Source organism: Symphalangus syndactylus, chromosome 11 (assembly GCF_028878055.3).
Source record: "Symphalangus syndactylus isolate Jambi chromosome 11, NHGRI_mSymSyn1-v2.1_pri, whole genome shotgun sequence".
In the NCBI taxonomy this organism is placed as follows: Eukaryota; Metazoa; Chordata; class Mammalia; order Primates; family Hylobatidae; genus Symphalangus; species Symphalangus syndactylus.
The window spans coordinates 14980390-14994666 of NC_072433.2; the positions used below are offsets into that span (position 1 = coordinate 14980390).

The window sequence follows — 14277 nt, forward strand, 5'->3', positions numbered from 1 at the left end:
CTTTTCTAGCAGTTCATATTTGTAGAATTTGTTTCATACGTGTGTCTCTCCAGCTCATATTTGTAGAATTTGTTTCATACGTGTGTCAAGTTTCTTCTGTCGAGCTTGTGAACTCTTGAAGGGTGAAAAATCTGTGTTTAACGGTTTTTGTCCTCCAAATAGGTAAGGACATAATAGGAATTAAGTTTAAATGGAAAGAAGCTGAACTGGGCATACTACATTTCACTTTATTATTATTAACATTTATCATACATGGTTACTATTCCAATCTTTTATGCAGACAAAAATAAACGATATAAAATACATAATGCCCTTTTGATAATTTTAACCATACATAAAATATGGAGTAATGGGAGCTATGTTACATGGATATTTTACAAAGCAAAAAGATGACTTTTATAATAATACATCCAGATGAAATTTATCATTAAATTTTGGATTTCATATGATGTTAAATATGGATATATTCAAAACAATTACTATTTATAGAACCAATTTGATATTTTGTCATTTAAAATAATGAATACTATGTAAATGAGTACTTATAAAAATATTTTTAGGCAAAAAGCTCTGTTCTACTCATTTACTTGGCAGTTACAAAAATATATATTCATCTGAAACTCTAATAAATTTGCTTGAGGCATTAGATATTCAAATTCAAATGTATATTTTCTAAAGCATTTTACCAATTTAGTGTTCTTGGCTACATACAGTATATTTGTATACATGATATTAGGTTTGTATTACAAATAATGCCATTTTAAGCAAAAGACACAGATGATCAATAACACACAGAGACACCATGAAGGTTTTCAAATCAAACATATCCACACATATACCAGCCTCAACGGCTGTGCCTTGCACTAAGTGAATTCTCAAAAACATTTGTCTGATGAATGCTTGATCGGATAGCATTTATCCTGTTATTTGCACCTAAAATTAACTGTCTAAAGCTATTTCTAGTAGAAATATAATTTTAAAAATTAACAATTTTGTTCTTAATTAGCTATTTCTCAATGGCAGAGCCAGGTCAGTTGATTCCAGATTGAATAGCAAAGTAGTGTCAGTGATCAAAAGACCAGATACATTTACACATGGTTGGACAGCTCTGATGTCTATGGTAAGACATTCATTCAATACATTGAACAACTCGATTTGTCGTACATTCATACAAAACAAAACAATCTTATTAATTTTTATAACATTATCACAAAAACTAGTAAATATAATAATATATATAGGCATATACATACACATATATATCTCATTTAGTAGACTTAGTAGGTTTCAGGTATCTCTTCTCAGTGAAAGGAGCAAGCTATCCTGAGTGAAGCAAGCCTTGTGTCTATATAACAATTGCTCAATGATGCACAGACCACACTTCAACAGTCTTCCATGTATGACCAGCAGATGGTTGGCAATATGAATGCTGACATCACTGTTAATGCCAAGCCTCTGAAGCAGTAACATTTTTGTGAAACCAAAGACTAACTGTAATGACTGGTATGGAGTTGCAGCACCTAGGAAGATAATGGTCAATATTTGTTCAGTGGAATATCCTGGGGCCATTTTTGGTACAGACCCCTCTTGTAATTTTCCCCCACCTGTTCTGCTTCATGCAGGGTGAAACTTTGCTGAGGCTCATCACTAAAAGTTCAAACATTCGACAGAAGACAGATTATTTTTCTCAATCAAAATTCAGATCACTTTAAGTCATTGCAAAGCTTGGCCCTTGTACTTGAGCAGGACAACTGACAATTCATTTAGCAAATTGGTTAGTATATATACGTGTTAATGAAATTACTGCTATGAGAGAGTTCTTAAGTGATAATTTAGTAAGATAATTCACATAACAATGTCTTTAAAAATTAAACATAGTTTCCAAAAATTCACAAGCAATTTAGTCAAATATTAAAGGTTAGTTTCAATACCACTAGCGCATAAAGTCTAAAAAATGACCTTTAAAGTAAAATGTAAAGTAAAAATGACCTCAAAGTAAGACTATTCATTTTAAATTTCAATATTATGGCTTTTTAAAAGTATAAGTGAATAAAAATATACCCACTGCTCTGCATTAAATCATGCTACACAGAAAAATATCTACTTGAACTAACAAAATAATACTTTAGTATTTTAAATGCAAAGGTATTAGTTTCAAAACACAGAGTCATTTACTCTCAACTGAACACTTCCAAATCAATACTAATTTTGTCTATAAAATGTATAAGCCCAAACAAAGGATTGAAAATAGTTTGTTTTGTTAAATTAATTAACATGACCCTTAGGCTTTGTTTACCCATTCATTTTCTTGGCTTTCAAAGTTAGTGTCAAGGTCAATTTCATTTCATTCTGAATGCAATGATCCCCAAATTTAAATTAATAGACTCAGAACCAATGTCATTTCAATGTCATATATATTATAGTATCATCAAAAGTTTACCTAATTTTAAACTGATTCAAAATTCGCTGCAAGAAGAGTGGCCAATGAATGCATGGTGAATCCAAGCCACCAGAAGAATGTGTTTTAAAGAGATAGAAAACAGTATGAGACTTCAGATTTGCGAACTGATAAAGCTTATATTATAAGTTCAATATTATATATCCAATATAAGTAAAACTGGCACAGAAATTCTCTCCCCCTTTTCTCCCTTTAAATAGGAATGGAAATACATGTAAAATTCTAATCTTCTCAAATTTTTCATACTTTAATATCACATTAAATTTTGTAATATTTGGAATTAATATTAGAAAAAATTATAGGAGATAATAGAATGCTTAAGATGTATTGACTATGAATTTTTAGTTCACAATTATTTTTGAGTCGGGCCCTAAGTTAAGATCCAAAATTTCTATGCATGACCTTCCCTTTTAGGTTGGCGGTGGGGGTGGGAGTTGTCCATGCTCAGAACCTGGAAGAAGTTAGCAGGTTTTAGCAGTATTTGAAGGTGCACTGGTTATAGAGGAGCATGTAGCATTAAGGTAAACACATCCTAAAACCTCAAGGCCACTTAATGCCCAATGTCACATGGAGGTACATATGGCATTGAAGAAATTGTCATTATTCATTCATCCATTAGGAATGTTTTTTACTCTTACCACTGTGTTGGAATTATTATAAAGTTTTATGCGATGTACTATCTAAAACTGTTATTTTTGATGAGGAGGAATACGATACAAAATAGTTTTTCAGATTGCAACACTGTTGAGTTACCTCAAAATGTGCATCCAGAGTTGTAAAATGTCCAGGAAATACTATAATTTTCACATAATTAAAGCATTTTACATATTTCCATTCACCGTTTTTTAATACAAGATGTATAATTTAATGACAACACATGCCACATAACTCCAAATGTACTTACAAATCATTGTAATATTACAATAGTTCTTATATTGATAAGGAAAAGTAGCATAATGCATTAAGAAGGCAGACTTCCTGGGTTCAAATTTTGGTTCTACCCCTTGTCAATCATGTGACTTTGTGCAAGTCACTGGGTTATTCTTTGCTTTGGTTCCTCAACTCTAAAAATGGGCGCGATAAAAAGAGTACCATGTCACGTCATTATTATGAGGATTAAGTGAAGCAATAACAACAGAATACAGGCAAAGCAATTGGAGGTATTACTGGGCATGTAGGAATCCCTTAATAAGTGTTAGCTACAATTTTTATTATGATCAGAAGTTATAGTGACTGATGTTAATATAAACCATTACTATTTTTGAGCATTTAGTAAGTACCAAGCATGATAGACGACACACTTATGTTTAACCCTAAAAATAATATGAAGCACATTCTATTATGAAGAAAGTAGATCCTTAAAAATATAAAATATGTTAGCTTATAAATACCACAATAGCTGATAATTTGCCCCATGAAATATGGCAAAGTACAACTGAAATCATTTTAATGACTCTCATGCCTCTAATGAGGATTACTGCTTCCGGGATGGTGATGAGAAAACAGTCATGACAATATGAAAGGACTTGCTAGCTAATCAGCTGTTTTCTCTCATTAGCCCTACGAATGTTAAATCCTTGAAAGTTAAGATATTTATGTAAAAATATCTTTATTAAATTCAAAATGTTCAACTTTTTCTTGAAAACTCTGATGTTAGGTTCCTTGTTTTTCATTATATATGGACTTCTCACAAAAGTCTCAAGAGCTTCTGTGCCAAATAACAATTATTATTAACCTTACCTAGTAGTATACACATATTGCCTATACATGTAACATGGTATTTTTGTTATTCAATACATAATGGCTAATGACAAAGGTTTTTAGTAACAGTTTGAAAACCATGATCAAATTTCATAAATTAAAATTTAATAATGGGCCGGGAGCAGTGGCTCAAGCCTGTAATCCTAGCACTTTGGGAGGCTGAGGTGGGCGGATTACTTGATGTCAGGAGTTCAAGACCAGCCTGGCCAACATGGTGAAAACCCATCTCTACTAAAAATACAAAAATTAGCTGAGCATGGTGGTGCATGCCTGTAGTCCCAGCTCTTGGGAGGCTAAGGCAAGAGAATGGCTTGAACCCGGAAGGTGGAGGGTGCAGCGAGCCAAGATTGCACCACTGCACTCCAGTCTGGGTAACAGAGTGAGACTCAGTTTCAAAAAATAATAATAATATTAATAATAATTGTTTGCACATATTTTAGATATGAAAAGCATTTCACATACTAAACTAATGTAAACCAATATAATTATCACAATCATGAGTATTTTGTTTGAAAATTATGGATTTAAAATAAATATTACTGTATTTATTATGCTAAGAACAATGTTATTGCATCAATGTAGAAATGATAAACATTACATATACTTTAAAATAAGGATAGAATACACCTTGTGCGTCCACAAATTATCAAGTTCCCTAATTGTCCTTTTAAAGTACAAATAAAGCCTTATTTTCATATCTTATACATATATCTTGACAGAAAAATTCTCATGATGGTGTATTCCTTGAAGAGTCTGACCTCTCATATAAAATTAAGAGTTTTAGGTATCTAAGTTAAAAGGTCTGCCCATTGCAGACACCAAAAATAGCATTGATTTGCTAGAGCTGTCCACAAGAATAAAGGATGCCCAAAGGCAGCTAGAAGAAAGTGAGTCCTGCTGGAGGCCTTAATCAGCTTTCTTCTCCTCTAATAAGAAATAAGCCCTTAGGAGAAAGAGTAAAGCACGCTTTTCCACCTTTTACACATTAATGACTTTCTCTCTGGCAAACGGGGGACTGAAAATGTATACCACACACAGTCTATATTGTTCTTAACATTTTTCATGATGATTTGCAAGATGTCGCCAGGTTTCTTCAATAATAGCTTTCTTCAAGAGGAACTCTCCAGTATTACATGTGTCCACTTGGAAAAGATGAAAACAAACCTAATAAAACAATTTTAATGAATGGGAGAGGAGGCATGGTGGTTAATATTTAAATCTCTAATATTTTTTTCTTTATGTTCCAGGGATGGATTTTACTCTAAAAGTGAATACTTAATGTCAATACACAGAGACATCAGTTTGTGAAGCTGAACTCTCTGAACTTCTATCCATTTCCAGCATAAATATCCAAGTGTAAACTGAACACTACTTGTTTGCAATGGGGAGAAAGATTTACAGAAAAAAAAAAAAAAAAAAAGCATTGATTTATCGTCAGTGGAGAATGTTTAGCCAGCATGTAGTTTGTCTAGTCCAGCATTCAGGAGCTTCTGCCTGCCTGGTTTCTTGGGAATTCTTTTCATTCTTCTCCAGCTGGGGGAGGCGGCTCGCACAGCTTGTACAGCCTAGAAAAGGCATGGGAAAGTTTGACAGTGACTTAGCGTATTACCATTACATGAGGTGTCTTTATTGGTAGAACAAACACATTGATGATAATTTCTTGTTTCATGAGTCATGATCAGATTGTCTATTTCACTAAAAATAACATATGAATTAGCAAACTCCAAAAATTAGATTCTATGATTTAGAAAACACCAGTGCCCCTCTGCACATCTTGATGGCTGTGGATGAAGTAATCCTGAATTTTTTAAACCTGCTGCATTTTCTCCAATGCCAACCGCCCAGGCTGTTCACCACACTCGTGGTAAAACCTACTCTCTTGATTCCAGGAAATGATATTATTATGATAATTACCATGATGTCTATCATGATTATTTTGTAGCAAGATGGCACCTATCTCATAGGGGTCTACTGATTTTCTGATTTGCTTTAGAAATATGCTTCATTTTCTACTATCCCCAGAGTGCAGGCAGTTGGCTGTGGATAGGCTGACATGGCAAGATTCCTGAGACCTAAATCTCAAAGGCACAACTGGCTAGAGTTTCCTAAGGATGAATTGCCCAGCTCTGCCCAGGGCCCACTCACCCGACTGTGGGCTCTCCAAGTGGGTCAAGGATCCACTTAAACCATGGAGATGCCTGGAAATGCTTCCCATTGTAGCCCAGGTCTAGTTGTTCAAGACTATGCAGCATTCAAGGAAAACTCAGGGGGTTTAACTAGGCTCACACAAGTTCTGGTGTTCCACGTTCTCCTGAGTGGTTAAATGATAACAGCAGAACCAAAGTAAAAGGGAACATAATAGCTGCCTAATAGCCCTAGTGATCTCAAGGCCATACACATTACTTACAGCATATCCTGAGAGATTGATTGGCTGAACTAAAATGCTGGATTGGACTATGCCTGTTTTCTAAACAGCACCCATGGCCACACTGGTCTCACTGCAGAGCTTGGACTAATGATGTCAAAATGCAAGGTGCAGATTTCCACTTGGCATCTTTTCATAAAAGCACTCCAAACCCAGGACTAGCTGTGGTGATTCAATCCCTTTTACCGACTAAATTGAAAACAGCTTCAATGAATTGTTGACCAATTTAGCAAATTATAAATTTCCTCTCCCTTTGACATTTAATCCCTTGCTAATTATAGATCAAGGGAGAAGAATGAGCAAGACTTAATATTGAGTTATAACTCCTGGTTAACAAAATGAGCTTTCCTAGTATGAGAACATGTAGAAGAAGCTATTGACTTTGGACGTTTGCAAAATGTATTTCAAGTCTGGAAGGTGGTTTATGCGCTACATGTTATCTCCATGCAAGAGGCGAATACTGAAATAAAGACATCTCACATCAGAAAAAGCTTATTTCATCCTTCCCAGAGAAAAGAATACATTCAATTGACGCGATGTACTTCAAAGGTTCTTTTGCAGCTGAAGAATATGGTGTTACTTCAAATTGCATTCCCAGGACTGGGATAATGAAAGGATAAGAAGGTTCTTTTTCTTCTTCATTTCCTTCCTCTTATTTCCCTGACAGTGCTGCCTAATGACTGAAAAGGCACATGGGCTTAGTCACGTAGGACAGGAATGGGAAGATGGGTGGCGAATGTCCTGCCCCATGAGATCTGGGCTGAGCCATCACATTCCATTACCTTGCTCAGCACGTTTCCACGTAATGTAACTAACAGCACTGGGTAGACGAGTCTTTGAAATGTCTGCCTCACAAATTGAAGGAAAGGCTACTCCCTGTGATCGCCTAATGAAATAATAGCTCTGGGTATTGTGGAACTGGGCAGATTCAGCTTCTGTGAGGCTTCTTGGAAGTGACTCAGGGTTATTTGAGTTCAGACACATTTGTAATGGAAATTGCAGAGCTTTGGGAATTTAGAACAGACAGATGAAGGTTCTAAGTGAAATGTAATAGGTAAGAGTTGGACTCTCATCCTGCACTGAAGCATTTATTTTTTGGCAGATAAATTGTTGGGCAGTGTGAGGCCTTGGTCTGCCCATCATTTGGGGCCCTTTTGTAGTCTCATTCCACTCACATCAGCGGCCCTGCACGAAAAAGGTTTGGTTTTGGCCTTCTTTCTCCTATTCTTCTTTGAGCTCAGGTAGCCCAAATTTCCTGACCAAATGCAAATCTGCCAAGAGCAGAACTTTCCAACTTCATGCTATAGATGGTGCCTTTCACCTTTCTACATAGCAAAAATAAAAGCTATGTGAAAGGAGACCACAAAGTAAACGCTTCTTTCAAGGTTAAAGCATCAATAAAGCATCAATCATACGCTGTCCCAAGGCAATTCTCCCCATCTCACAAATGAGAAAACTGAGTCTCAGAGACGGAAAAACTCCTGACTAAATAAGGTCACATAGCCATTTTTTTTCATCTTTTCTTTCTTTTTTTTTTAAGAGACAAGGTCTCACTCTGTCTCCCAGGCTGGAGTGCAGTGGTACAACCATAGCTCACTGCAGCCTCAACCTCCTAGGCTCAAGCTGTCTTTCCATCTCAGTCTCCTGAGTAGGTGGGACCACAGGCAGACAGCCCGGCTTATTTATTTATTTATTTAGAGACACAGTCTCGCTCTGTCGCCCAGGCTGGAGTGCAGTGGCGAGATCTCGGCTCACTGCAACCTCCGCCCCCTGGGTTCAGGAGATTCTCCTGTCTCAGCCTCCTGAGTAGCTGGGACTACAGGTGCATGCCACCATGCCCGGCTAATTTTTTTTATATTTTTAGTAGAGATAGGGTTTCACCATGTTAGCCAGGATGGTCTTGATCTCCTGACCTCATGATCCGCCTGCCTTGGCCTCCCGAAGTGCTGGGATTGCAGGCGTGAGCCACTGCACCCGGCCATTTTTTATTTTTTATTTTATGTAAAGACAGGGTCTTGCTTTGTTGCCCAGGCTGGTCTTGAACTCCCAGTGTCAAGAAATCCTCTCACCTCAGCATCCCAAAGTGCAGGGATTACATATATAAGCCACCACGCTCGGCCAATTTTTTTCACTTTTAACCACTATAGAATGCCCCCTCCTGATTAAACAAGTAAAGAAAATCAGCTTTTCATAGCACAAGAGTTCCAGATTTTGTGACATAACAAAAACTTTATTTTGTGAATAAAGCCAGTGTGCTGGATGTGCAGTCCGACATCTGGAATGTAATATTTGGTTCCTAAGGAAGAGAGGCTTGTTGCCCTGAAGAGCCAATGTATGAAGCTGGGAGGGGGAAGGTCCTTTGTACTCCCTCCTCACATACCCATTTTATCCTATCACGATACCCATTCACTTGATTCTCTAAATTTATTTTGTCTTTGTATTCTACTAGGCTGCAAGCTCTTTGAGTGCATGAAGTGTTTCTCATCCATCTTAATACCCCAATGCCAAAAGCAGTTCTGGACACATCTTTAAGACACAGATTGCTAAAGGGGAGGATGCAAAATGCATTGGAGCCAAGGGTGTCCAAGAAACATCCCTCCCCAGAGCAGACTTTACCTACCTCAGAATTATTAAATTCTGATACTCTGCTTTCTAGCTTCTGATTTCCTAAATTATTATATTCACTCTCCAGTAGTGTGACTATGGCTGATTGCTCCTTTTTGAATTCCAGAACAAGCATCTCCAGTCCATGGCTCACTTTAGATTCTGTAGCCTTGCTTCCTCTGCTTTCTCTTCAGTGCTGACATCTCCTGAGGGTGTCCTGACTTCTCTCATCTCTCTTACCCATACATTGTCGTAACAAAATTGATTTCTGTGTCTTCACCTAACTCCTAAATATCGAAGACTCATAGGACTATAGCGCCACCTATTCTTTTCTCCTTGGCTTTTGACCAGTATATTCCACTGTCCACAATGTCCTCTCCAGGGATGATGATTGATGCTCGATCTCAGTACTACCAAGCTGAGCTCCCCATCTCCTCCCTGTGTGTGTGCTTCCCCTCTGTGCCCACTGTCTCAGAGGAAAGAACCACCAGCACCTCATTATCCAAGCCAAAGATTTGGTGGTCATCCTAGAATCTTCCTTTTCCCTAAAGTCCTTTATCCAATTAGTGTCCAAAGACTATTGATTCTGTCTTCTAAACATCTTTCTAACCCATCCTCTCATCTTGGCCTCAATACTACCATAATGTTTTTAGGCTCCTGCTTCAGTCTTAGCTGTCCTCAAATGGGCCCTCCTGATGTTGCCAGAGATAAATTCTAAAATTCAAGTCTTCCAGATAGGAAGATTGCTTATGCATGCCTCCCTATTGTCTTCAAGTTAAAATCAAAACTCTTCTATACTCCTACAAGTCTCTTCTGACCCAGCCCTGGCCTATATCTCCAGCCTCACTTCACACCATACTTGAATCACATTCAACCACCAGTCATTGAGGTCTAGGCATAGTTCTCAGAACATCATGTCTTCTGTGGTCCTTGGTACGATTGCATCCCCAGTAGGGGACATGCATTACAAAGCTGACAGGCCCAGGAGTACTCTGTGATCTCTTCTCTCTGTCCTTAGGCTGCATTATGTCCCTTCTCTGTGTTCTCATGACAATCTGTGCCTATTTCCATCACACACTGTGTACCATTTTCATTCTATTCCATTGTTACTCTACTACACTTCAACAACTGGTGGAGGACCCTACGTCTTTAGTCCTCTAGCTTTTAGCAAGGGGCCTGGCACCTATAGACACATAGCAGAAATTCAATATATGTGCTCTGAGTAAGTTTTTTAAAACGTCAAATGGATGGTGAGAGGAAAACTCTGAGAGGGGTGGGTTGAGGCTTTGAATCAAATAGTATCTCAGAGAGAGATAGCAAACTTCAGCTCCATGAAGATGTTTCCAGAAACATTATCCCAGTTTTGCCCAGGGATGGCCTCACCTTGACGGCCAAATGTGTTCTTCAACTCACTATCTTCGGGGCTGGAGTTCAGGTTCTCAGCTGGGAGAGATTACAGCCCCTCTGTGTTCCTTGGCATTCTCTCTGCACTCTCCACAGGGTGATTCCTGTTTTCTACCTTTCCTTGTAATTATGCCTTCTTCACCTCACCTTTTCAACTGAAAGCTCTGTGAGGGCCAGGGCGATTTCTAATTCAGGTTTATACTCTCCTTGGGGCATAGCAGAGTGCTTTGCATTTCTGAGGTCCTCAATAAATATTTGCAGAATGAATGAAAGAATAAATAAAATAAATTTTTAAAATTACTCTTGCTTTCTCTCTCAGGCCTATTACTCCCTTGTAGATAATGTCAACTTTATGGCTGGCTCATTTTACTGAGTTTCATTTCAAGTGTTTTTAACATAACCCAATAAAGGAAAAAAAAAAAGCAAGTTCATTGGTTTCTTTTCTTGTGTTCAGCTTTCATATTGGTTTATTGATCGGGGTGCTGAAGTCTGATCCCCACCCCACTGTTTATTAGTGTTTATAGGTCTAGCTAAGAACACCTTGCTGAGCCATGATCTTGTTTTCTTATTGGAATTTTAACACTTCACTGGGTCTATTATCTAAATATACCATGCCTCCCAAGGTGCTGGATGGAGAATGCATATGTAAAAATAATCCTTTAGCAACAGAAAGCCTTAGATTCTAACCTAATCAACTGTGAAAGACAACATTAACAAAACTCGAGGATTAAACAGAGTTAGGAGTCAGCACTAAAAGTAAGTGCAATTAGAACAGGAGTGCTCCATCCATTTTCAGAGGGAAACTATGTTTTCCCTTTGAAAGCACTTTCACTACCCACATGGTTTTTCAGAATGAAATATTACTTCATAAATGCTGCGGCCATCATTCCCACTCTGGTAACTGCTCTGTAAAGAGAAATAGTGTTTTGTCTGTGGCAGTGTTTGGAAGAGCCTATTTTTTGTTAAAATACAAATGTATAAAAGCAATCAAATGTAAAAGAAATTATTTAGCTTTTCCCCACTTCAAGGTAGATGGTTGCCTACCCTCATCACCAGGGAAATCAAAACCAGAGCGTTTCTCTGATGGCTATTATTTATGTTCATTTATTTTAAAGTCAATGGGAGTCCTTTCTTATGATGATGTGTGAACTGTAAATATTTGAGATAACAAACAAAAATCTCATTTGTTCATTTCTTCATTCAGACATTCTTGACATCTGTTCAGATATTTGATGTTTACTATGATGAGTAGTAAATAAAATCCAAAAAAAATTCTCTGCCTCCAGAAAACTCATATTCAGGTTGGGCAAAGGAACATGTGACAATATATTGCAACAAAATATGATAAAGTTTATCATAGGTCAATATGACAAGATGCTAAGGGAGTACAGAGAGGAAGGAAACTCAAGCAAGACTCCAAGGAGAAAATGATATCTAAGCTAGGTTTTGCAGTGAAACAGGAGTTTCCCATACAAACACATATGGGAAAGGCAGTCATGCTAGAAGGAACAGCATGTACAGTCACAGAAGTATAAATGAAAATGGCATTTTGGTTGTTTGGCACAGCTGGATTTCAAATTTTAGTAGTGTCTGTGTGAGCTTTTCTTTTCGAATTCATGATAGAACTTGCAAAATAGAATAATATCCATTTATTTCTGAGAGCATTTATGTGTAATCACACTTAGCCATTGGGCGTTTCAAGGGCAATCTCCGTAATTACAATCAGTACGACACGGGACACATCCTAGATCAGTTGCATTAGCGGAGGGACGCTGCCGGGGAAAATGCTGGCAAATCTTTCGGGCGAGGGCAGAGCAGGAGATGCACTTACCTTGGTGCAGACTGTGGGGTCCGGTCTCTGACTCCCAAATTCTTCGCTGTGTTCTGAACTCTTGCTCCCTGAAAGTCAGGAAAATCACTTTTATCCCTACGGTGTGTTAGTGATAATTTAACATACCATTAACATCTGTGTGTAGGATACTTATTCAAACAACGTCTTTAACATCAAGGGAGATTAGCTAAGAGAGAGACAGACATCGCCGTCTGAGCATTTTCAAAATCAATGCTTTTACTAAAAATGTGCTGTTATGTTGCTTTATCTTTATTCCTAGAAGCAATCAATACTTCAGATGTTGAAAACAGGCCAGGCACAGTGGCTCATGCCTGTAAATCCAGTACTTTGAGGGGCCAAGGTGGAAGGATTACTAAAGCCTGGGAGTTCAAGACCAACCTGGGAAACAGTGAGACTGTCTCTACAAAAAATACAAAAATTAGCCTGGCATGGTGGCATGCAATTGTGGTCCCAGCTACTCAAAAGGTTAAAGTGGGAGGATTGCTTCAGCCTAGGAGGTTGAGGCTGCAGTGAGCCATATTTGTGCCACTGTACTCCAGCCTGGGAGACAGAATGAGACCCTCCCTCACAAAAAAAGAAAAATAATAAAAATAAATAAAAAATTTAAAAAGATGTTGAAAACAGTAAATGAGCAGACTATAAATGCCTGCTCTGTGTTACCACTTTCCTGGAACAGAATTGACAGTTTTATCACAACTGTGCACTTGTTTTTTTCTTACCTGAATCATTAAGTTTACTAGTATTTAGCAAAAAAATATTTTCTTAACTACTTCTAAAGCAATTTCTGGACAAGCCATGTCCATGCAGATCTATGAAATCTAGTAATTCTGCCTCAGAGTTTATAATAAAATCTACTTTGGCCATGAAAAAGTCTTCACAGTCTGTCAAGTTCATGAATGAAGTTATAATCACTTTAGTTCCTCATGAAAATTACTTACCACATAGGACCAAACACCAGAGTTTGGGGTTTGGAATAGGTTAAGGAGAGTTGTTCAAAAACTCTGAAACTCTCTCTCCAGCTACTACATTCTGAACTAAGGAAAGAAACAAGATAAAAAGAAAGAAAAAAAGAACATATTCTCTCAAAAAGCATGTAAAATAGGAAAACAAATAGGGAAGGGGGTGTGGCATCAAAAAGAAAGGTGAGAAGAAATTCAGGAATTGCAATTAAGGACTTAAGAAAAACTATTTTGGCTAATCCAAAAGCAGTTATCTCAATTGACTGTTCACAGGCAGTTACAGATCAATTGAACTCATTGTTCTGCTCTTTCCCCACTTTTCACCACTGCACTTAACCAGTCTTTAAAAACAAAAACAAAAACAAAACAAAGAAAATTTTTTATTTTGAAGTAATTTTACAGTTAGAGAAAAATACAGACAGAACTGAGATTTCACATACTCCATGTGGCTTCTCCTAACGTTAACCCTTCACTTAACCACAGTGTGACTGCCAAAACCAAGAATTAACATTGGTACAATATTATCAACTAAACTGCACATCTTATTCAAATTTCTCCATTTTCTCCCACTAAGGTTTCTTTTCTGTTCCAAGATCCAACCTAGGATCCCATATTGCCTTTCGTTTACCTGTCTCCTTACTCCCCTCCAATCTGTGACAGTTCCTGAGGTCCTTCCAGCCTTTCATGACCTTAACACTCTTGATAGGTATTGGTCATTACTTTGCAGAATGTCTCAGTTTGGGTGTGTCTGATGTTTGCTCACGATTAGATACAGGAAATGCATTTTGGGCAAGAAAATCACAGAAGTGATGTC

The 14277-nt window shown here is 37.5% G+C and overlaps 1 protein-coding gene across 3 annotated transcripts in view; it reads right to left on the minus strand.

The window, feature by feature from the left end:
• Window positions 1-207: 207 nt before the first annotated feature.
• The window catches only part of PREX2 (phosphatidylinositol-3,4,5-trisphosphate dependent Rac exchange factor 2), a 284434-nt gene continuing 270364 nt past the window's right edge, over window positions 208-14277 (minus strand). For 2 of the 3 annotated variants that reach the window (XM_055298134.2, XM_063612655.1), the window contains exons 39-40: window positions 12484-12551; window positions 208-5784 (exon numbers count right to left, since the gene is read on the minus strand). In XM_055298134.2, coding sequence (XP_055154109.1) covers window positions 5739-5784; window positions 12484-12551 — 114 coding nt within the window. In that variant the 3' untranslated portion in view covers window positions 208-5738. Of the gene's footprint in view, window positions 5785-11155; window positions 11559-12483; window positions 12552-14277 lie in introns of those variants that run through there. The other variant, XM_055298135.2, reaches the window with a different exon arrangement.